The sequence below is a fragment of the Camelus ferus genome, chromosome 8 (genome assembly GCF_009834535.1).
Source record: "Camelus ferus isolate YT-003-E chromosome 8, BCGSAC_Cfer_1.0, whole genome shotgun sequence".
NCBI classification, from domain to species: Eukaryota; Metazoa; Chordata; class Mammalia; order Artiodactyla; family Camelidae; genus Camelus; species Camelus ferus.
Window position 1 is genome coordinate 35,594,177 of NC_045703.1, and position 25,951 is coordinate 35,620,127.

General features: G+C 36.5%; 1 protein-coding gene across 3 annotated transcripts in view; it reads left to right on the forward strand.

Moving 5' to 3' along the window:
* The window catches only part of RFX6 (regulatory factor X6), a 107,319-nt gene that overhangs the window by 35,933 nt on the left and 45,435 nt on the right, over nt 1–25,951 (forward strand). The window contains exons 1-2 of one of the 3 annotated variants that reach the window (XM_032484759.1): nt 16,148–16,178; nt 24,150–24,306. In XM_032484759.1, the coding sequence (XP_032340650.1) occupies nt 24,152–24,306 (155 nt within the window). In that variant the 5' untranslated portion in view covers nt 16,148–16,178; nt 24,150–24,151. Of the gene's footprint in view, nt 1–16,147; nt 16,179–23,639; nt 23,868–24,149; nt 24,307–25,951 lie in introns of those variants that run through there. The other 2 variants (XM_006193079.2, XM_032484758.1) reach the window with 2 other exon arrangements.

The following is a 25,951-nucleotide window of genomic DNA, read 5'->3' on the forward strand; positions in this document are numbered from 1 at the left end:
GTTAACTTCAGTTGTTAGGAAAGTTTAATATATGTGAGTTTAAAGACTCTTCAAAAGTTTAGCAATTGCATTTTACCCATCTTAATCTTTATTATTCATTTGTGTATGTATGTATGTACGATTCAATAAACTTATGTTTTCATGAATTTAGTTATTTTGCTCAGATAGCCTCAAAAGTCTGCTGTGATTACAAGTTCAAAGATAATTTTGGTAAAGATATACTAAAAAATAAGAAATTCAGATAATTTTCCAGCAGAAGTATATAATAGGTATTAAGCAGCTCAGAGTGTTTCTGAAGATATGACCCTCATGTGACCATATTGCTCAGACCTGGCATGTATTTGAAAAATCAATGACAAAAGGTATACCAGTGATATTTCTGATACCAGGATGCAATACTAACAACATTTAGTATCTGACAAAACTTAGAGATAAACCACACCTTCTTATTTTAACAAATACAATCTAAGACGCTGAAAAATCTACTTCTATAGAGGATCCTTCTGAAGATAAGAAAACAAAAGGTTTTATCTCCCTCGAATGTAAATCCGTTACTGAGTTAAGTGTGAAGGAAGATACAGAGTATATTAATTTCTTCAGAATTCCACTGGGCACATCTTTACTGTTATAGTTTCTATTATTATCAAGATTTAATTTTGGACTAGGAACAAAATGTTTAGCTATCATTTTGAATATTACAGTTACTACATATTTTCTGTAGCTTAAAAGCACTTAAAAATAACAACAGTAACTGTTACTATTCGTAAAGAATTTTTTTAACCTTAAACAGCTGTTTCTGAAAGATAAAAACTCGATGAAATTTTGAGAGATGAACTACTGATGGCACTAGCCTGTTTCTCTTTTTGATCTCAAGGTTCTGTATTTCTCTGTGACTATCTTTATAGAAAGAAATATCTTGCTAATATTATGTAAGGAGAACAGTACAGAAGTTATAGCACTACCCAAGTAATTCTCGTCAACATACCATCGCCTTGTTTGGACAAGTACAGTAAGGATGTAAAATCAATAAGTAAGGATGCTTTGCTGTGTCATTATTAGTTTCTAGCACAGCTGACGGGATGACTCACTGCAGCCCCAGTAAGCGCATCGGAGCCAGAGTGTTCACTAGATATGGCCAGCATCTTACATAGCCTGTTACTGTTATCATTCACTTGCAAAAATCAAATTATTGGCTCATATGATGCTTAAGCAGCGTGGAGCGCTAAAGGGATACCATTGTTCAGCACAAAAAATCACAAAGTTCAGCAAACTTCAGCTAGAGGTAAAATTAGATGGCAAAACCCTATATCTTCAGTGGACCCAACTGGCTGCATAGCTAAGTGATTTGTTTCATTTATTTGGATTTCAAGTATATCAATCAGATTAGAGTTGGTCCTTAAGAAGATGATAAAATAACAGTCCAGTTTTGGTCCTCTCGCAATCCTTCCCCTATCGGGTCCCCTGTTTCCCTGCATTTACTCACCTTGTCTCAGTATTCCATCACTGTGCTGCTTCACATTAAATTGTTATTTCTCACCGCAGCACTTCTGCTCCATTGTATGCCATCTGCTGTATGCCTGTCTGTAATTGAAATTTCTCACCTGGCATTTTTTATGTGAAATATAGTTTTAACATTAGATAATTAATTTTCTTTAATGTGCAACATAGAGGATATTACCCTACTTAGGACAGCCCAGGAGTATATGAATGGACCTCATAAAAAGTCTGCGAATCCCTTAAAATTGTATAAAAATTTTGAGTGAACATGCATATGTGGATTTTTCTGGGAAGAGCATTTACTGCTTTTTTCAGATTGTATCAGAGCCTGATACCTCCAGAAAAGGTAAGAACTACAGTCTGTTAGAACAGATTTGAGCCTTGCTTCCCAGGTAACACAGGAATGTTTCCTGAGATAATGATCCTGCCTTTGTAGTTACCCATTTGTAACTCAGATCATCCTCACTCATCTTCCACCAACAACTTCATCATTTGCTTGATACCCATGCTCATTTAACACCTCCAGTCAAAAGACCCACAAAGTACTTCTCATCCATCAATCCATTGCAGAGCAGGACATGACTAGGGCACCCCCCCTAAGAAGACCAAGTCTACTTGCCTTACTTACCACCAAATGAAGTGAAGGATAGTTGTTTTCCCCTAAAGTTAAGCAGCAGAAACATTCTTATTGTCTTATTAGTTCAAAACGAAACAGGCCAAGTGTTCATTTTTCAAAGCTACTTTCATTTTCTTTATTTTTTCTACCAGTCATGCAAAAAATGCTAATTGTAAAGAATTATTTTGTGGTAACTTGAGAGTGTGTGTGTGTGTGTGTGTGTGTGTTTGCATGCCCCTGGCCAAGAGAAGAATTTTAATCATTTAGGTTACCATTTAGGTTCACCTTCCATAGTCTCACATGGAATGGTAATATAACATTTCATCATCTTCTCCCTTAGCTCTGAAATTACTGTCCCAGTTATATAAGTACTTTTTTTTTTTAACCCAGCTCATCACTAATTATAAAATAGGTAAGGAAATCAAAATCCCAAAGGATATACCTCAGTATCCAATTATTGTCTTGGCCATCTTTTTATGTATTTATTGAATCTTTCAAATTTGCAATTAATTCTATTTTCAGTGGAGTTATAAAAAAGCTACAAAGTTTTAGTTTTTTTGTATGAGTTTCACATGCTTGAAAGTCATTTTCAATATCAAGCTAAATTGTAAATTCAGAGGAAAAGCAAGTCTACTGAATCACTACCTCTGTACTATTGATACAATTAGTTGATTGGGTTAACTTCTCACTTTTCAATCAGTTTTTTGATGTGTATAGACATGGTCCCAGACAACTGTTTAGCTTTCTTTTCTCTAAGGTAAATAAGTAATACATAATTTATGAAATAAATTTTCTTAAGGAACTTTCAAACTGTGCTCCTGTATTCCCACATCTCTAGTAAATTTTCTGCATACAGCAGATGCTTATGTTGGTGATGAACCTAGACTTTCTTACCCGGGTTTCTGTTTTGGGCTCAAAGTTGAAAAACTATAAAGATCATTCTTTTTACCCTACAGATGTTGATAGAGTATTTTCAACCTGCTGTACTTGACTTTGGTTTGAATGTCACTTCCTTAGAGAACTTACTAACTTTCTTCACAGCATTTATTAATATCTCTTGCTGTTAGTCATGTGTTTACTATGTGTTTACCATCTCCTCCATTATATTTTAAAGCTTTGTGAGGTTTAGACAAGCAATTCTCCAAGGAAGAAATACAGATGAGCAATAGGCACATGAAAAAATGCTCAATATCACTAATTATCAGAGAAATGCAAATCAAAACTATGATGAGGTATCACCTCACACCAGTCAGAATGGCCATCATTCAAAAGTCCACAAATGACAAATTCTGGAGAGGCTGTGGAGAAAAGGGAACCCTCCTACACTGCTGGTGGAGATGCAGTTTGGTGCAGCCACTATGGAAAATGGTATGGAGATTCCTGAAAAGACTAGGAAAAGACTTACCATATGACCCAGGAATCCCACTCCTGGGCATATATCCAGAAGGAACCCTACTTCAAAATGACACCTGCACCCCAGTGTCCCTAGCAGCACTATTTACAATAGCCAAGACATGGAAACAGCCTAAATGTCCATCGACAGATGACTGGATAAAGAAGATGTGGTATATTTATACAATGGAATACTATTCGGTCATAAAAACTGACAACATAATGTCATTTGCAGCAACATGGATGTTCCTGGAGAATGTCATTCTAAGTGAAGTAAGCCAGAAAGAGAAAGAAAAATACCATATGAGATCACTCATATGTGGAATCTAAAACAAAAACAAAACTATAAATACAAAACAGAAACAGACTAATAGACATAGAATACAAACTTGTGGTTGCCAAGGGGCCAGGGGGTGGGAAGGGACAGACTGGGATTTCAAAATGTAGAATAGATAAACAAGGTTATACTGTATAGCACAGGGAAATATATACAAGATCTTGTGGTAGCTCACAGTGGAAAAAAATGTGACAATGATTGTATGTTCATATATAACTGAAAAGTTGTGCTCTACACTGGAATTTGACACAACATTGTAAAATGACTATTACTCAAAAAAATGTAAAAAAAATAAAGCTCTGTGAGGTTTAGAGATTATGTACGTAGGGTTATTTGAATATATACAGTATCTTATACAGTGTCTAGCACATAGTAGATACTCAATAACTAGTTGATGAACAAATGAACGGGTACATCGGAACAGCACAGAAATGGGTGGTTCCAGCTTAGACTGCCCTTCTTGGTTGGGTGGATGTAGTATAAGAACCTGCAGCCCCTGGAGGAACTCAGAAATCTGAATACTGGTGAAGCCCACTCACAAGCTAAAAGCAGAAACTCCAAGTGTGCATTGGTTTTCTCTGGTTTGTGGTCTCAGAATAAAGATTTGTTTGGGGAATCAGTGACACCTGCTTTATTCATTCTCCGCCCTCCACTCCTGATGGGATGGTTGGGTAAGCACAGGGCTGATTGTAGGCCCAACAGACCGTTCACTACCGACTTGTTATTTGTTTTCAACATACTCCGTCAGGTTCACAGTTCATGTTGTGAGTATCACATGTTTGTGTTTTAAGGATAAATAACTTCGTACGTGCTACACATGCAGCTGTAAGTTTTAGCTCTGTAGCAGGAACAGGCCAAAGTAAAGGACAAGTAATTAGAGAACAAACTCAGAAACTCCATCCTTTGAACAGGTTATCAGTGAAAAAACTGCAGGACTGCTCAGGAATAGGAGTATTCCTCTTTGTAGTTTTCACATCAGTATAGGCAGAAATAAAGAGGTTGGTGATTTTGAGTGGGAAGAAAACATTGTCTAAGAGACAACAGCAAATCTTCTCCCTTAAGATTCCAGATGATCAACAGATTTTAATCCCTTAAACCAAAGCAGACAAATTTGGTTAAATCAAGTTGGTGAACTGTTGCAAATCTGGTGGCTTCAGTTGGCAAACAGTCACTGAACGTTTTTTTCAAAATTTACTTACAGAAAGAGATAATAGGGCTATTGAAAACAAACAGGTAGAAACCGCTCTATTACTTTTAAAAAAGACAGTGTAACAGATAACTAATCTAGAAAGATAACAATTGTATGTATGACTGTTGTATAGAATCCTAGTTAATTAGATTCAATTAACCAGTATTATTTAGCTTTTGGAATCCATCAACTTGTCCTCAAATGCTGTAGAAATTAATCTTCATAATTCTTTAAATCTATAAAGTAGAAATGGGAGTTGGGAAACAAGAAATAAGGTTGAATCATAAATATAGGTGTGCTGATAGACTGTTATCAAATTTCCTGAAGTATTATCAAAGGTTAACTGATTGTGTAGCAATTTAGTGCTTTTGGGGCAGTGGAGAGAGAGCTTGGATCATTTTTACTCGCAATTCTATTCTGAGGCATGCTTTGTCTAAATTAGCTGCAGGCAATTACTTGGCAATTGATCAAAACTATTTTTCATTTACCTGTAGCTTCTTTCCTTTCTTGGTAAAGAAGTATACTAAACTATGTCTATAGTACATTCATATTCAGTACATAGTTAGTGTCTGCTATGTCTCTGCCACTGTTCTGGGTGCTGAAAAAATAGAAGTGAACAAAGCAGAAAAAGCTTACGTTCCAATGGAGGAGGCAAATAATTATACAAAATGTATGTTTTAGAATATATTAGAAGGGATTAGGAAGGTTATGAAGAATAAAAAAGCAGTAAAGGGACATAGGAAGTTCCAGAGTCGAGTCTTGGTCAGGCAAATTGGTCAGCCGTGGGCTTGCTGAGAAAATGACATTTAAGCAAAGATTTATAGAGGGTGAAAGAGAGAAGCCTGTGGGTATGGAGGAAAGAATGATCCAGAAGAGGTGAGGACAGAGGCTTGAAGAGGGAGCACCCAGAGCAGCAAGGAGGCCGGTGCCTTTGGAGTAAAGGGAGCAGGAGGAGGGTAGTAAGAGGTGAATTACAGGAATGACAAGGGAGTGTCAGTGAGGACCTTGCAAATCACTGTAAGGACTTTGGTTTTAAATGAGAAGTTATTGCAAGGTTTTGAGTAGTAGAACAATATATACTGATTTACATTTTTTTCTTAATTTTATTTTTTATTGAAATCTAGTCGATTTATAATGTTGCAGGTGTACAGCAAAACAATTCAGTTATACACAGATACTATACACATATTTTTTCAGATTCTTTCCCATTATATATTATTACAAGAAATTGAATATAATTCCCCTTGCTATACTGTAGGTCCTTGTTGTTTACCTATTTTATATATAGTAATGTGTATCTGTTAATCTCAAATTAAAGATAACAAGAGAATATTAAAAGCATCAAGGGAAAAGCAACAAATAACATACAAGGGAACTCCCACGAGACTGATTTACATTTTTAAAGAATCAGTTTGTCTCTGAGTTGAGAATAGATTGGAAGCCAGTTGGTAGCTGTTGCAATAATTTAGGCAAGATGATGCTGCCTCCGATGAGTCTGGTAGAAGCAGAGGCAGTGAGAAGGAGTCAAATTCAGATGTATTTAAGAGGTAGAGCCAACAGAATTTGCTGACATCACTACTTAGAAAAATTGTCAGCTTTAAAATTTATATTTTTTCTTTTCTCAGTTTTCATTGCAGCTGCAGCTGCACTAAGGATGCTGACATAGCTGGCTATAGCAGCTATGCTGGCTATAGCAACCATAATCTGAAGTAAAAAAATGTTCACAAAAACTACATAATATTTCTCAGTGTTTTTGTACTACTGTTATATTTATCCTAAGATATTGAAATGAAATGAGATAAAAGATAAAATACAAGCTGTTTGTCTTTTCTCTTACTAAATATGTAGTAAATATTATTTTTAATGAGGTGTGGCTGAAACATTTGTTTTGAACTTCATGGTTCTCTCTTTGTGTTTACCTAACAGTAACAGAATATGTCCATCTTAGAAAATGCAAAAGGTCAAAGAGTTACTTCCATTTGACTTCAAAGACAGTAAAGGGAAAACAGGAAAAGAATAATAGTTGACCTTTTCCAACTTTTGAACTATTATTATCTCTTAGTGTATTTTCACACTTTACTTTCATGGTTAGTTTAAAACCACTATAACTTGCTTTAGTAAATAAGAGATGATGAAAGCATTTTCTTGTACTTATGAGGTAAACAGAAAACTTAACTCCACTTAAGAAAAAATCTCCTAGGAAATGCAGGAAAAGCAAAAACACGAATGAGTTACAATTTCAGTGAATGATAGACTGCTAGCAGAAGAGAGATGTCTAATGACTTCCTACTTTGGGTGTCAGGAAAATCTGAGAGAGAACTGTATGTGAGCTACTAGAGGAAGAGAAAAAGAATAAAATTTCTAGGTCAGTGTTTCCCAGACTTCCTTAAGACATTAACAGATATCCTTTGATACAAGGATTTTTTATTTAAATAAAATGGGAAACATTGGGTAAATTAAGTAGGCAGATTTCCCCTTGCCCCCAACCCAGCCCAGATCTCTGACTTCTCAGCCTTTATTCACCCTAGAGAGATGCGACCATATGGAGATACCATTTACAAAATGCATGTGCTAAGTGCTTTGACCATTTCAGAGTGGGGTTTGTCCCTTTTTCTCACTGATTTGAAGGGATTCTTTATAAATTCTGCTAGACAGATGAATTAGAATTATTTTCTAATGCTCTCTGTGTGTCTTGTCTTCTCAACCCTCTCTACTGTTACTCCCTAAAGTATAAGAGGAAAACAATGTCCCCTTTAGGTTAGAATGTCAAGTCCAAGGAAAAACTTTTGTAGGTAAGTCAGCAAAATGTTCTTTTGTTGCTAAACTGGCAGCTTCTATAGATGCCAACAGAACCCCACATGAGACTGAAGCTGCATTTTCAGTTGAATGCTGTAGTTTTGCACTGAGGGAGATAATATTTGCTAGTTTCATGTCATCTTTAGACTCTTCGGCAAGAATTGACTCCTAGGATAAAACATAGGCAGGCCGTCAATTAAATACCTTAAGTTGAGGTGTGACCAGACCAACAGTGCACATGTTTAAGTTAGTTTCTCTTTTAAAGTCTTATTAGGCAAATAGGAGCAAAACAGAGTCAACCAAGACAGAGTTGAAATTCTGTCTCCACCACCTAATAGTTGAATGAGCCTAGCTAAGTAACGTAATTTCTCAGTTCCCTTATCTGTAAAACGGGTAATGGTACTGACCTCCTAGGGCAGCTGTGAGGATTAAATAATACCAAGTATGAAAAGTACCTAATTTAGCACCTGGCACCGGAAGTTGCTAAACAGCTATCACTAGTGAAAGGAGAAGTTGAGTCAGGCTCTGCCCTAGTATTTTCAGCAAGTGGGTAAGATGCAGACCCGTATTCATCATTTATATTTCGTTATCCACTCTCAAAGCACTGAGTCCAAAATCGAGATGAGACATTGATTTAGGGTCAACTAAGCAGCCCAGAGGCAAGAGACTGGCCCTAAGCAGTGAGAGGGGCTTTCTCCAGGAGTTCCAGAGTTCACATTCTAGGCTGAATCCAATCTTTTTTATGGTTATTTCTAACACTTTAAAAAGTTCTTTATAAGTTTTAAACACTTCTTCTATTAAAAAAGATTTTGTAACAAAATAAGGAAGATATTTATTCACAGGCCTGCTTCTACTTTTTTTTTTTTTAAGTCAGAAACAAAGCTTGTGACAACCTATGAAAATATTGTTCAACATCCCCACCTACTGGTAACTTTAATACTGTTACTCAACTTGTGAAAGAACAGAAAATTCTTAGTTTTAAAGATTTCAAGTACTACTAATAACGATGATGATTAACATGTACTGAGCACTTCCAAGGTCTTAGTGACCTTCTAAAGAGTTTTATGATATGGTGAATCACAGAATATTTATTATAAACTGTCTTTTGGATTGAGTCACTAGAACCTAGGGAAGAAATAACAATTTTCAGCATTATCATTGGGCAAGAGAACAAATCATTGATTCAGTCCAAAGCAGGATCTTGGGTCCACATCTTATGTCTTACAAGATTACAACCACTTCCTAAACGGCATCTCTGCTTCCAGTTTCCCCAAGCCTATCCATTCTGCACTGACATTAATTTTCTTTTTTTTTTTTCTTTTTTTAAAATTGAAGTACTGTCAGTTACAATGTGTCCATTTCTGGCATACAGCACAATGTCCCAGTCAAATTTTCTCATGATGATTAAAAGCAAAGAAAGGAAATAAATTTCTGAATAGACTCTTGAAGAAAGATTTCAAAAAATTTTTATCAGAGACAACTGTCTTAAAGCCAAGACTCTCATTTGATATGGCTGAACCTGTGGGATAAAAAGATGCAAAGAGGAATCCCGGAAGTGAACAAAACAAAGTGCCTTTTAAAGCAGATATGAAGAAATACACGACGATACCAAAGCAGATTTTCCCACCCTGGTTAGAGTAAGATCTCATGGGCTGGGGGAAGTGGGAGATTGGGAGACGATGTGATCTAGATAGTGAGATCCTGGAACTTAGCCTGAGCCTGGTGCCACAAGGGAATGACACATTTATGGACTTGGGGGGAGAGAGGGAGTGTATTTTATAAATGCGAGGACTATGAGTAATCGGTGGTCAGAGAATGGAGAGTTTGCCATATATTCTTTGACACTCCTGTCATTGAGAGATGAGAGAGATCTATGGCCCTTCTTGAATTTTGGCCGGTTCTATAACTTCTTTGATCCGTACAATATCATAGAAGTGACAGTATGCCAATTTCCAAGTCCAAGTCTTAAGAAATGGGCCATTTTCACTTCCTGACTCTTGGAACAGTCTGGAAGCCCTGACGCTCCATATGAGAATCCAACTGCCCGAAGTCCTCCATGCTGGGCAGGCCACATGGAGGTACTCCAGTTGACAGTCTCAGCCCAAACTTGCAAAACACTAGAGAACTGAGTGGAGCCATCTTGCGCACTACAGAGCAGCCCTTCCACCAGAAAAATGCCACTCAGGTCACCTTAATTGATGCCCCATGGAACAGAAGTATTGCCCAGCTGAGCCTTGCCTGAATTTTTGACTCCTGAAATCAAGAGATATAATAGGATGGTGGCCGTTTTATAACACTCCATTTTGGGGGTAAATTGTTAGCCAGCAATAGATAATCAGAACATCCTCCTGCAGCCCAGTCTCAACACAGCAGCCAGAGGGAACACTGACATGAAAGTCAGATCATGTCCCTCCTCTACTCAAAACTCTGCAAAGTTCTGCCAACCTTTTGTAAACTTTGTAGCACTGTAAAACCCGAAGTTCTTATAGTGACCTTCAAGGCCTTATATGATCCGGTCCCTATTACTTCTCTAACTTCATTCCCTGCTACTGTCCCCCTTGCCACATTGGCCTTCTGCGCTCCAGGAGGAAACTCAGCATGTTCCAGCGATGGCTCCAAGCAGTTTCCTCTGCCTGGAACACTCTTCTTCCACAGAGCTACTTGGCTAACTCCCTCACCTCCCTTGAGAATTTGCTCAAATGTCACCTTCTCAGTAGGCCTTTCAGTGAGTCCTATCCTGATGACATTATTGAATGCTATTAATTATCCCCATCCCTGGCAGCCCCACACTCCCAGCACTCTTACTTATCCTGTACTATCTTGACATCTCCCCATACTTATGCCCTTTTACCCTATTACATAATTTATTTATTCATAAGTTTATTAAATTGTTTATCTTCTTAGATAGAATATGAGCTCTTCAAGGGTGAGATCTTTTTCTGTTTTGTTTACTGATGAATCTCAAGAACCTGGCAGATTCTAAGTACTCAGTAACTTTGTGTTACTTCTTTTGGTTCTCTCAGTTTTTTGCTTTATAAATTTTGAAGCTTTGTTTTTGAATCATACGTATCAAGGTCATAAAGAACTGGGTCCTTTATCAATATGGAATGTCTCTCTTTATCTCGGATAATATCCTTTGTCCTGAATTCTACTTTGTCTTATGTTAATAGATACACTGTATTTTGCATAGAACTTTAATGTGTTGCTTACAATTCAGAAAATCACATCACCAATGGCAATACCTCTCATGTATTTTAGTTTCCAAAAAATCCCACACCAGTATTATCCTGCAGGTACAACTGTTCTGTTCATAATGATTCTATGTTTAGATGCAAACATGAGATTTTTTAATAATGCATTTTAGTGTATCTATTGAATATCTATTTTGAAGTGTATGTTACTTTTTATTAATTAACTTTCTTTAGTTACTCTTTATATTAGAGCCAGTACATTATATTGATTAAATACATGTGTTAGTTACCTATGAATTTCTTTTGGCATAGTGAAGAGAATATTACAAAATATTTCTTATAAGAACGGGATGTGAAGATGTGGATTGATAGGACTGAGAACCACTGATCCAAGTATGTATGACACAGACCAGTGCTGGTTAGAAGTCTAACAAGCTTGGCATTGTACTGGTAAGACTATGAGCTTTCAGTCAAACAGGGCTGGGTTCAACCCTGGTTCCTCATTGACTAACCATGAGACCTTGGGCAAGTCATTTAAAATTTTTGAGTCTGTTTTTTCATCTGTAAAAAAAGTCATATTTGTACCTATCTTGTTGAATCAGTGAGGATAAAATGATATAACATATAAAGTACTTAACATAGTGCTCAGCACATAGTAAGTGGTATACAATGTGTTATTATTAAAACCCAATACATTTATTAATTCCTATAATGAATATTAAGCACCAATTATGAGCAAAGTGTTACTTACTAATAATGATATAGACACTGATAAATGCTTTACATTTATTCTTTCATTCCTGAGGAACTTGTATCTCCATTCGAGCTTGTAGGATTCCATGTGCTATCAATCTACCATGTGTTTTTTCCAAGTATGCCAAATTCTACTCCTTTCAGTTGATCTTGGTTATTTCTTCTGGCTCTTGAATTTTCATTCAGTATATCTAACACTTAGTTTTTTTCCCCCCACTTCCTTTTCTCTCATTCTCCATATTCTTATTAGCATTTCTTATTTATCTGCTAAACCTCAGGACTGCACACAAGAGAATGTGAGTTTCACCTCTCTTTGGATGTCATCAATCTGTGTATAGAAGAGACCCTTTTGTTGGATAGGGCTAGGCAGCCTGCTTCCTCGGCAAGATTGGATGTGTCCTCTCACTGTAGGAATTAAAGTGCATCCCTGACTGTGAGGGAACTTCACTTCCTACACAAGAGTAGTTTTTCATAAGGCTATCCATACAGAGAACACGTCATGCCTGCTGCTCACCGAATGAAGCAGTGAAAACACCATATCCTTCCATTCCCTGGTGCAGTGACTCTTAAAACATCAGAAAGTCACAAATTTGAAAAAATAACTTTGCAATCTTAACCTTTAAGCTAAACCCAGAATTTCATGTATCCTATCTCCACAAATTTTCATGAGTACCAGTTTTTCTAGCTTAAAAATTTGGATTTATTCACATCAAAGTGGATAATGAAATAATTGGAAGTCTAACATATGCCTATTGTTGGCACCTCGAAATTACTTTTTCTCTCTCTAGGCTTGTAATTATCAATATACCGGAACGGGGTCAGAACAGAAATCATCTTTACCATGACCCTGACTGTACACAAGTCCATCTTTTTATCTTAATCACTTCCTGTCTCAACTATTGCAATTTCCTTTTTTTATGGTCTTCTTTGATCCTCTTATTTCTAACACTAAGTGAATGCTAAAGGCAGCTGGCAATTCATAGATTATTTAATGGAAACTTGTTGGAGGAGAATTTTCCATTAGTTTAATTTTCCTTACATGGTCCATCAGCAAATCATATAATGACCTTGACAATTTGCCTACAATCTCTGGAGGGACCAATTGACTTTTATGTCTCCCATTTCTCCCTTCAAAATTAACTCATGGTTGGAAACAGATCATCAACCACCTTTTTGATATGACTTAAGTTATAAATTAGTAGTTATAATAGCTATGCTGTAAGGATGAAGTGGCTGTTTGTTCAGTTCATAAAATTGAAGCTTAGTTCACATTTACTCTAAGTTTGTGAATAGGCTTAATATACACTTTGGTTTTACGTGGGATTTTTGTTGCCTTACTCGTCAATGATTTAAGTTTCTAGAGACGTGAGCAAACAGAAATTACAAATAAATCTACCTAAAATGTGTTCTCATGTAATTGTTTGTTTTTCATGTTAGTGTTAACTGTTGCAATAGTTTACTTTTGGTACTCTGTGCCATTTAGTTTTCTTAAGTTGGTAAATTATTCTCAGTTATATATTTCCTAATTTATTTAGATGCATCCAATTGATGTTGAAAGATATATTGCTAAAATTCAACATAATTGATTTATGTATATATGGAAACTATCACTTCTAGTACTACAGAATTAAAGAAAATGATCAATAGGCTTTTCATTTGAAATATTAGTCACTTGATGTTTTTAGCTGTTTTTTTGTTTTATGAAATTAATATCAAAACCACTTTTTTTACTTCTCTCTTATTGACTGCCCGACTCTTATTTAGTTTTTTAACCTGATTAAATGCATGGTTTTTTTTAAAGATGCCAACATGATTAGGAAACAATTTTCACCTAAGGATAAAAATGGGTTTATCACCTTTCTATATATTTTGCGTTTTTTAATTTTATATTTGCTGTTGTATTTTCTTATTTGGTGTATAATAATAAAAATTCTCTTGAAATTTCACTTCACATGATACATATATGGCTAATCAAAGAAGATAATATATGTAACATGTTTTCTGATACAATAATTATTAAGTTATTTCATTCGAATGTAAATAATATCATATAGTAATAAGAAAAAAAGATTCTGCATGTAACATTCTATCCACTTAACTGTATTCACTAATTGACTGTGAAAATGGAGAAATTATCCCATGACTTTCTTTATAAGGAGCTGGAGATTGCAACTTCTCGGTATTAGCCTTACTGTTTTTCAAAGTAGAGAAGATGCAAGCAGTGCCCAAGTATTGCTAACAGCATGTAGTGATGGACACACCAACAGAGAGGGTGATGGGATGTTCCATGGAGCAATTTCCCAACAGAGTGTCCACAAGGGGATAGCACTGATTCCCCCTCAGTCTCCTTTGGAGTGTTCAGAGAGAAAATTGACCTGTTTACCCCAGTGTGTTTAGATAAAACAGTATTGTTTTCTACATGTGCCACGGTGTGAAAAATCAAGAAAGCACTGCTGAGACTACTAAGAGATTGTAATCACCTTCTCATTCCTCAACCTCCCCTCCATACTTGCGTCCCCTCCTCCTTCCTCTGACTCCGTCCTCCACATTGTTTTTCGGAACAAGCCAATGCTCGATTATAATTTGGCTGATAGCAGCCTTTATTATGTTTCTAAGATTTTAGACTGTGGCTTAGGTTTAGACATAAACCTCATGTCTTCAAAAAGCCAATTTTCCTTGTCTTAATGTGAGAAATGTATGACGCCATACTGGTAAAATCCATTTTATGCAGTGATTCCCTGGTTCTGATTTAGGTATCTGCCTATTTCATGTGTACTTCAGGTAATTCAGGTGCAGATGGTCCAACTTCAGAAACCACCCTTTTAAACCTCACATTGGATCTAACCACTTACCTCTTCTCTTGACCTAATGTTTACTTACTTATTACGTTATTCTATCGTTATTTATCCTTTACTGGCACCCAAAAGCAATATGTTATGGAAAGAGTAACATTTACTCAGCTCCTCCAATTGATAAATAGTTCAGTAAAGATGATATATTGAGCTCAAAAGCTTTCAGACCATGTGAGGGATGAGGAATAAATACATAGTACACACAGTCTTAGATACACAAACTGGAGTTAGTAGGCATAGTATCCATTCCATTCGGTGACAAGTTATAAAATCAGTGATTTAAGCAAAACTAATCTTGTTTAGCTTGAGGGAATTACATGAGTTCTGAAAAGAGTTATTGATTTCAGTATTACATTTAAAAAGCAATGTATTTTATCAAAATTACTAGTGTTTATTAGTCAAATTATGATATACAGTGAAGTGATTACAATTAGTATATCCACATGTCAGTTTCATAAAATACAAAAAATTGAAAGGCTGAGGAAAAATGAAAGCTACAATCTTCAGTATTCATGAAATAAGAATTCTAAGTAAGGGAGTCATTTAGAGTGTATTTCACAACTAGGTGATGATATACAGAAGTATACCTAGAAGAAAAACAGGTTTGGAGTCAGCTATTGATTAAAAAAATTAAGGATAAAATTATGATAAATCATGTGTGCTGCCTTGAATTTCAGATCATCTAATTTCTTCTATATTGTCCATGATAGCAGATCAAACAAGACTAAAAATTCATACTTATAATGTACATCTTTTAATTTCAATTATTTGCTTTGTTATGATGGGAATTTTAGGACTAAAAAGCATTCTCATTTTGCCCATTTCTCCCAGATGAACGTTGGTATGACATGAAGCAGTTTACTGTCTTTTTTTTTTCTATTGAAGTATTGTTGATTTACAGTGTTGTGTTAGTCTCAGGTTTATAGCAAAGTGATTCCTTTTTTAAAAGACTAGTATTTCCACATTTTCTTAGTATCTTTCCAAATCATTGCCTCTTTTTTTTCCCCTCTGACAGGTGGTTCCCCTTCCTGAATCATTCATTTCACTTGGTTTCTAACTTTAGATTTCCTTTCACTTGTTATTTAGCAGGTACCAAAAAAACAACAAACAAGTGTGTGCACTCATCTCTCCTCTTAATTGAAAAGCTTAAAATAAATTGATGAATTATGTATCATAAAAAAAAGTCTATTTTGTAAATAAGATCATTTGTGTCATTTTTTATATTTGACATATAAGTGATATCATATTTGTCTTTTACTTACTTTACTTAGTACAGTAATCTCTAGGTCCATCCATGTTGCTGTAAATGGCATTATTTCATTCTTTTTTATGGCTGAATAATATTCCATTATATGTATACATATATGTATATATGTATATATCACATCTTCTTTATCCAGTCATCTGTTATGGACACTTAGCTTGCGTCCATGTCTTGGGTATTGTAAATAGCGCTGCTATGAACACCAGGGCACAAGTATCTTTTCAAATTAGAGTTTTCATCTTTTCCAGGTATATCCCAGGAGTGAAATTGCTGGAGTGGACTTACCATATGGTAACTCTAGTTTTGGTTTTTTAAGTAACCTTCATGCTGTTCTCCATAGTGGCTGCACCAATCTACATTTCTACCAACAGTATAGAAGGAGTCCCTTTTCTCCATACCCTCTCCAGTATTTATTATTTGTAGACTTTTTGATTATGGCCATTCTTGTGAGGTGATACCTCATTGTAGCTTTGATTTGCATTTCTCTAATAATTAGCAATGTTAATAAGCATCTTTTCATATGCCTATTGGCATCTGGAGGTCTTCTTTGGAGAAATGTCTATTTAGGTCTTCTGCCCTTTTTTTTTTTAAATATATTGAGCTGTATGAGCTGTTTGTATATTTTGAAAAGTAAGTCCTTGTCAATCTATTGGTCTCATTATGTAAAAAATTTTCTCCCATTCTGTAGGTTGTCTTTGCGTTTTGTTATGGTTCTTTTGCTGTGCAAAAGCTTATAAATTTGATTAGGTCCTATTTGTTTATTTTTGCTTTTATTTCTTTTGCCTTGGGAGACTGTACCGTCCTGTCTTTATCTTTATACTACACACTATATTTTTAAATTAAATTGTTTATAAAATGGCATATCTTAGCACATAATTTATTTATCTGTAATAATAGGCACTTCAGCCCCAAGGCCAATAGGAAAATATGTGGTAAATATAATACTATAACTAAAAAGTCTGAAGCTGAACAGAGTTTGTGTAGGCCTCAAACATGCTTTATTTATTTGAAGGATTTAAGGTTCATACTTGGAACTTAATCTGTTTATACCCATAAAGTGTGTCTCTGTATGGACACTTCACTTCAGAGAAGCAACTGCACAGTTCCTTGGGTTTGGGGGTAGAAGGACAGATTTGCCTATGAAAATTACATTCTACCTGTAGCAGAAACTTTAGAGAGCCGTTTTAGAGTATACTGGACACCCCATGTTGTTTTCCCCCCAAAATGAGATGTATGTGTAGATCTGTGTCTGTGTATACTCACTTGTGTGAACTTCTTTAAAAAATCAGATTAAAAAAGAAAGTACACAGTCTACACAGTCTTATAAGGTAACAGTTATTTTTCATTTGCTTTTTTTGTGTATATTATTGCATTTGATCTTTATTTGAACCATTTGAAGTAAGTTTTATTATTTAAAATCTCCCCCACTTTTGAGTTTTCCTCATCCAAAAAAAAAAACCCCACAAATTGAAAACCCCATGAAAAAGAAAAAAATAAAAAATTGCTCCACACATACTTATCAAATTACTTTTCCTATAAGCTACTGCTACTTTTGTGTCTTAAAGTTCAACCAACTTTTTGTGATATGCAAGGCTATAATCAGTGAGTTTCTGATGTGTGACAAATCATCTCCAACTGTACTGGCTTAAAGCCACAATCATTTAATAGTGCACAGTTTTATGGATTGGCAATTCGAGTTGAGCTCAGCTGGGCTGAGCTTCACCAAGACTCTCATGAATCTGCACTCAGCTGGCAAGTCAGCTGGAGGATGGTTATTTTAGAAGGACTTCATTTAAATCCTGTGCATGTCTGGCAGTTGGTTCTTGCTATTGATTAATTCTGGCTGTCAGTTGGAGGGATGGGTCTGAAATGTCTCCAGCAAGCTAGCCTGGGCTTGGCCACATGGTGGTGTCTCAGGGTTTCCAATATCAGCAAGAGAAGCGAGAAGTGTTTTATTTACAAACATATAGGTCAACTTTTACTAAAGAAAGAAATTTACCTTGCTTTTTAAATTTTATTTTGAAACAATTTTAATGTAGAGAGAAGTAAAGAGAGTAATGTAACAAGGATCTATGTACTCTCTATCCTGGCAATTCTACTTTTTCTAAACATAGCAAATAAAAAGTAAACCTATTAGCATCAGTCACGCAGTAGGATTTATAGTATGGAGAGTTACAAGGCAAGAAGAGTATCTCTTCACAGCCCTAAGGAAAATCTAATGAAATGTCTAGTCACTTGAATGCATTTCAGCAACACTCTCTCAATGGAGACACTTTCTGGTTCAGGACTGAGTTATTAGCTCTGGACCCCAATTCAAGTTTAAGTCTCTATCTGTCTTGGGAATAATGGTGGTAAGAGGTAGCTGTTACTCAGGAAACTGGTTAATTGTGTTTGGCAATGACTATAGTGAGTTCTTGTGCAGGGTCAAGCAAGGAGCTGAACAAATACTTTACATAGAAAGTATTTCTTATTTTCCTTGATAGTTCTTAAAGATTGCAACCTGGGAAATAACTTTTCCATGAAAGAACTGTCCATTTGTCACCAGGCAATGCTGATTCTGCCTTAAGCAACATTAGTACCTGCCATTTACCCACTTACAAATGCGCACTCCCTTTTCTGGCCCTGATCACTGACCAGATGGAATCCAGCTATAGCTTTCTAAAAAATCCCTTTCCTGACTTTCTACCAAATTAATTCACCTCTTACATTGATTTGTAGTATCGAAAGAAAGAAAAATACATGGCACAATTAAGACTGAAAGATGGCGAAATTATACTTGAAGAAAGAATAGAGACATAATTAGTTGAAATTTACAGGACAATAGCAAAACTAATAGCTTATATTTTAAGAAGAGCCTAAGAAGTTTATCCAAACTTTGTAAATTTTCTTCATAGAAAGGTCTTGGACTAAGTAATCATTCTTATCAGGTATGACATCCTTATAACATGAACTTGACTATTTAAACATTTTTTTCTTTTTTGAGATAAAATTCAACACTTTTACCCTTTTAAAGTGTACAATCCAGTGCTTTTAGCATATTCACAATGTTGTGCAACCATCAACACTAATTCTAGAACATTTTCATTACCCTAAAAAGAAACCCTGTATCCACTACATAGTCATTTCCCATTACCTCTTACCTCCAGTCCCTTGCAATCACTAATCTACTCTCTGTCTTTAAGGATTTGCTTATTCTGAACATTTCATAGAAATGGAATCAAACAATAGGTGGCCTTTATATTTGACTTCATTCACTTACTGTTATGTTTTCAAGTTTCACCCATATTGTAGCGTATATCAATTCTTCATTGTTTTTTATAGCTGAGTAACATTCCTTTTATGAATACACATTTTATTTATCTACTCAACAGTTGATGGACATTGGGTTGTATCTCCTTTTACTATTATGCATAATTCTTCTATAAACATTTGTATACATGTTTTGGGGGAACATGTATTTTCAGTTCTCTTGGGTGAATACCTAGGAATGGAATTACTGGATCATATGGTAACTCTATGTTTAATTTTTTGAGGAACTGCCAAACTGTTTTCCACAGTTGCTCCATTTTACATGCTCGCTAGTTATGTATGAAGCTTCTAGTTTCTCCATATTTTCTTTTCTTTTTTTTTTTTTTAAATTATAGCCATCCTAGTGAGACTGAAATGCTAGCTCATTGTGGTTGTAATTTGTATTTCACCATGAAAATGATATTGAACATCTTTTCATGTACTTATTGGCTATCTGTTTATCTTCTTTGGAGATATGGCTTTTCAAATTTTGGCCATTTATAAATTGGCCTACTATCTTTCGATTGATGAATTATAAGAATTCTTTGTATATTTTGGGCACTAGACCTTTATCAGATAGATGATTTTTAAGTGTTCTGCAACTGAGTGTATTTTCTTTCACTTTCTTGATAGAGTTCTTTGATTCACACATTTTTGTTTGCTTGTTGCTTTTGCTTTTGGTGTCACATTAAAGAAATATTTGCTTAATCCCAGGTCATAAAGATCTACATCTAGGTTTCCTTCTGAGAGCTGGACAATTTTAGCTTTTATATTTAAGTCTTTGATCCACTTTGAATTAATTTTTATATATAGCGTGAAGGAGAGTTTCAAATTCACGTGGAAAGGGTTTCTTTTACATGTGAGTATCCAATTGTTTCAGCAACATTTGTTGAAAAGGCTATTCTATTTTCATTGAATGGTCTTGGCACCTTTATCAAAATTAGGATTTGTTTCATGTATTTGCGGGGTGGGGGTCTGTCGTTAGGTTCATAACTGATCTTACTTTTATTTGAAAGCAGCAACAACATGAAATTTATTACCTGAAGGTAAAAAAGTACCTTATTTATTTAAAAGTAATCCTGATGAACAGAAAAAAATTAGGTGAGACATGAACTTTCACAGAAAAAATTTTTATATTATATCATCACTCCAGATCATACTAAGCCCAGAAATTGTCTAGGCAAGGAGCAAGAGGTTTCTCAGAATCATTCTGCCAACAAAAGAGAGAAAATTTCTTTCCTTGACCACTATAAGGGATCTAAAGTTTCAGAATAAAATTATTAGATACCTTTTATTGAGTGCTTACTATTCCAGGCACTGCATTAGTTTCTTTTTTATAGTGTTATTTAATTCTTACAGCAACCCTATAATCTGGTGTCTTATGTCAGCAGAACATGGGTCAAGCGATCATCTACAAGTGTGATTTTTAAGAAACTGTTCCTAGAAGAAACAGATAGAGTTAGGGTAGCAGGACAGAGAAGGGGAAGAAGCCAAACAAGGATGGGATTCTAGGAACTGTCCAGCAGAGGATGCTTCAGCCTGATCCCTCAGAGGAGCTCTGGATTATAAACTGCAACTAAGATTTATCCACCATGAGGTCAGTGAGTGACATTTATATTCTACTTAATCATCAGTCATTGGCTAAGGACTGACCACCACGGGATATATAAACTCTGAGGTACTTGGGCTCTTTCTGCCCATGAGCAATGATGGTCTGGTAGCCAAGGGCAGTTCCTCCAAATAAGAGTCTCTTTCGGGTGGTGATGGTGGTGGTGGTGGAGCTGGTTCCTGGAAACAAAAGGAAGTTGAAGCTGGAGAAAGGGTGCTTAGAAAATGTGAGGGGACCCAAGAGGATCTGGGCAAGCACCCACAAAGTCTGCTACTGTTAGGTACTATTTTTTTCCAGTTTAGAGAAAAAGAAAGATTAAGTGCCCAGAGTCACAAAGAGAATGAGAGCAAATGTACCTGACTCCAAATTCCTCTTCCTTTCTTTCCTCTTTAATGTGGTGCCTCCAGTCATGGAGATACTGTCATTTGGGAACTTTCAAGAATTTCCTTTTTCATATATCATTGTGCTACTTTCTTCAAACAGAATAAATTTTTTTTCAGATGTTTTTTATTTGGGATCTGTCAAATTGCATGCAGAATTTTGTATATCTGTATGTTGGTGTATTCATGTGCTTTTGTTTTCTTCTGGGGAGAGAATCTATGGGTTACATAAATTCCTTAATGGGAGTATCAAAAACAAAATGTTAAGAATCACAATTTTAAAAGATCATTCTCCATACTTACCTATTTTCCTGCCTAAGTTTTATGACTTCTTATTACTATTATGACTCCACAACATTGTTCTCATGACCTCAGATTAATTATTAATAATTACAAATGGCAACTTAGGATGGTAACAGCTTTTTCCCCCTGGCTCAGAGCACCGCTTTTACTTCATCTCACAAGTTTGAGAGAGATTAGCATTAACTCTTTTTTAAACATTTGGTATAATTCAACATTGACACCATCTCATCTTGAGCTGTTATATGTTGGAAGTGTTTTTATTACTGATTCAATTTCTTTACTTATTACAGGTCTTTCAGATTCTCAGAAGTACAAATAACTTACATTAATTTTGTTAGTCAGAGTTTACTCAAAATGAAGGCAAAAAGTTCACGGAGGGTGTTAAATGTTTTGTGTTTTCGCTGATCAATTCAACTGGGTTATTGCCAGATATTCACTTAGTGTCTGTATGACTTACACACACACACACACACACACACACACACACACAACCTGGCTATCAAGTGGCATTTAAAATAATTTTTTTAAATCCCAGTGATTTTCCTGTATGTTTTTCTTCTGAATGTATGATACAAATGGGCAGAGTCTTTGTGTACAGACAGTGAACCACTATGACTTTACAGAATGAGTCTGAGGGTGTCTTTGTAAAGAAGAACATTCTAAACTTTAATGTTGTAGAGCTAAGCACCATGGACTGAGAGAGCTCTGAGGCTTCGGGGGGAACTGAGTGGAGGAGATTGATAGGCAGGGTTGTAGGGAGTAGTGGTGGTAGGACAGCCTCAGAGCTTTGGGTGTGTGGATGGGTGGATGGCCCCAGTCTGGACCCAGCTGCTGGAGGTACCAGGTAAGGAGAAAACCTTTGACAGAGAGGTGGTGCCTTTCCCAGCAAGTGGTGCTGAAAATGGGGAAGGGGCAAATACATTCACAATCTTGGCTACTTAGGCAAGGTAATGCTCTTAAAACACATTACTCCTCCCCCTACTTCACCCTTCAGCCATACACCACCTTGGGTCCCATTTTTTAATGTTATATTTCAATGTAACATAGTTTAATATTAAGCTAAAATTCAGGGGTGATTTCACTTTCTAATGCTCCAAGCGAAGATGACAGGTTGTAGTTTGTGGTGAGGCACTGTGAGCCAAAGCGGGATTCTTGCTCTTTCTGGAGAACACCAAGAGTATAGTAAGCACAGGGCGTATCTGTCAAATGAACAGAAGATGGGAAGGAAAGATTATGTGGCAGGCAGGCAAAACAGACCCCAAGTCTACTGACTTCTCCTTCTTAAAGAGCGAACAAGGTATTTTAAACCGCGCGACTCTCTTGCCATTTTGAATTGGAAATAAAATGTGGAGATTTCATTTTTCATAGCAGCAAACGTCCACGGCACGACCGCTAAGCGTAAGAGATGAGTCCGAAGGGATGCGTTTAAATTACAGAATATGTAGGAAGCGAATGCACATTTTCCTTCAAGCTCAGGGCCAGTCCCTGGAGGGCGGAGAGGCCTGGCATTCTGTGCCCGCAAGCAGGGCAGTCTGGACACTTGTGGACTCGATGGTGTCTGTCCCCAAGTTATCGATAATAGCCCCCACCAACCCCTAGGATTTCTCCAGGAATAAATCAAACCAGCCCTTGTGCAGAGAGTGAGCGGTGCTTTGGTTCCTCCTCTCCTGGCCCGGGCGTGCCGAGTCAAGGCTGTCCGCGGATGCATCGTTGTCTCCCGGGAGTAGGGATGGGGACAGCTGCTTTCCCCCCGGAGATGACAGAGGAGCTTCCTCGGTTCTCTCTGGGGGCTTTGGGTGTGAATAGGGTCCTCCGTCCCAGCGCAAGATGAGAGAAGGGGAGGAAAAAGGGGGAGGAGATGTGGGAAATGGGAGTCCAGTGCACGGGCTCGATGGGCGCAGGTGAGGAAGTGAGTTCCGAGTTGAGCATCTGGCCGGGTGGCAAACAGGTGGAGAAAAGCAGTCCTGCCTCTGCCCACCCGGCTCCCAGGGCGGTCTGAGCTTACCTGTGCCCGGCCTTCCTTCCCCACGACGCCCGGGGATCCCGAGCCCGCGGCCTCCGCCCCCGCCCCAGAGGCCCCGGGGCCCGGGCCCCGCCCCGCCCAGCCCCGCCCCGGGATCGGGGCTCGGCAGGGAGCCGGTCCAGCGGCGGGTGCCCAAGGCTCGGCGGCCAGGAGGATGGCCAAGGTCCCGGAGCTGGAAGACGCCTTCCTACAGGCGCAGGCTTCTCCACAAGTTTCCCCTGAAGTCCAGGAGGAGTGCTGTGTGCAGCTCCTGGGCACGGGTTTGCTCGTTTACCCCGAAGAAAGGGTGTACCTGGCGGCTGAAGCGCAGCCCGGGGGCGCGCTGGGCAGCGGGGAGAAAGGGAACGACCCGGAGCTGCTGGTGGGAGTTAAATCAGGTGAGTGCTCTGCCCGCTCCCGAGACATGATTGGGACGCGGATATATTCTATAAAGGGCATCCAGTAATAAAAATACACACAACCCAAACGTACATATATGTGTAATGTCCTGTCCCGATCTTTGTATTTCCCCTAGGAAAGTGTCAACTAGAAATTCTAAGGGATTTTACAGAGCTCTCCTCCCAACCCGCCATAGGCCACCCCGTTTGACGCCAGGGTACATTTAGAAGCTACTGAATTGATTTTATATTCTGATTATCGTCTTTTTAACTTATAATCAGAAATGCATTTAAGCAACGGTAACTTTTCCTCTGAAGAAGAGGATGCGGACAATCACGACAGCAAAATCAAAGCAACCGACCCACACCTCTCTCAGAAGAAAACCATCACACAGATCATGAAGGATAAAAAGAAACAGACTCAGCTCACTCTGCAGTGGTAAGACTGGCCCACAGGGGTACCCTTAAGCACCTGTTGAATTTTTAAGTCAGTATTTTCAGATTCTATGCTTTTCTCAATTTGCTTCTCCTTCAGACTTTTTGGGGGAAAATTTAACAGAGCAATTAGAAATTTATTCAAAAATTGTTTTCACAGACTATTTGGTACAGAGACATATTCTAGTACTGATGAAAAATGATCTGCAATACACTTTGTTCATTATTGACTGAAACTATAATTTCTTCAAATGTAAGCAATAAGGAATGTTTTTATGGACTTATTTGCTTAATATGCAATCAGTTCAGTCCTTATATATTTATTATTTGGTAGTGTTATGTTTAGAAAGCTTGGTTCTTAAAAACAAAAGGAGGAAGGATCTTAACAGTACCTTTATCCATAGAAGGCATATTAAAAATTGTGTATTGGCCATGTGTTTGAACTAGATGAAATGTGTTTGAACTAGAAGACAGAAAAGTCAGTTAAGATGTTGCTATTATTTTAAATAAATGTTCAACTAATTTTATAGTACCAGTCATATATGATGTATTATAGTGATATTTCACTAATTGGATTTTATGGAAAATCTTTTAAAACCAAGAGTTTATCAGTAGTCTCTCTACGTATGCAGAACATTTTGTAATATTGTTCTAAAAGGAAGAGGAATCTAAAGTAAAAACATAATATTAAACTTACTTATATTGTGTGAAGAAATAGAAATTTAAATTTCCTTCCAAATTCCAAATAACATGCAAATAAGGTAAAAGATCTATTTACTGATTAGTTACATAATCTGTTTATATGCAAATTATGATATAAACTTTAGAAGAATATAGTAGAAAAAATAGTGTCTTTAAAAAAACTAGTGCATTTTATTTTAACATTGAGTTACAATTTGCATATACTACATTTTTGTGTTTATGTCCTTAACTCTTTCAAATACTTGAAATATAAACTAAATATTCTAAAGCCATGGCTTAACTGTTGAAGTTGATATCACATTTACTGGTTAAGAACACACTAGAGCAGTGAGTGATTGAGCCAATTATCTGAAATATTTAGGATACAACTATATTCATTAGGATAATTGGGGCAAAAGGTTTTGATTTCAGAGATATTGTGGTTTTTTGAATGATCACATTTATTATTCAGTTTTGAATGGAAACAAATGGGTTTTCATTTTATAAATGCTTAGAATTAAAGGAAAAAAATCATACATAAAATTATGCTTATGTCTAGGATTATTCAGTATTTTGAAGACAAAGACAGTGCCTACATCAAAATAGCCAGGTGAAAAGTAGGCATTATTACATGTGTCATTAAAATATAATTTTAAATAGTTGAATATTTCTTAATAATTTTCATATTCTTGAAACTATAAAATGTTGTTCTTTTTGTTTGAATTTTCCACACTCTCTCCTAAAAAAGTATTATAATTTTTTTAAAAAACCTAAGTGAGTTATTTATATTAATGATAATTTTCTCTTAACATTATAGATTATGGTGGGGATGTTAAAAGGTAGAATTGAAAATGAAAATGAAAAATCTGCTTGAGTAACTTCAGTTTTCAGCTAGGTGTTTGCATTTATGTATGCAAGTTTTACCTGGCTTTGGTTCTTTTTTTCCCTCTGTCATAGAAAAATGGATC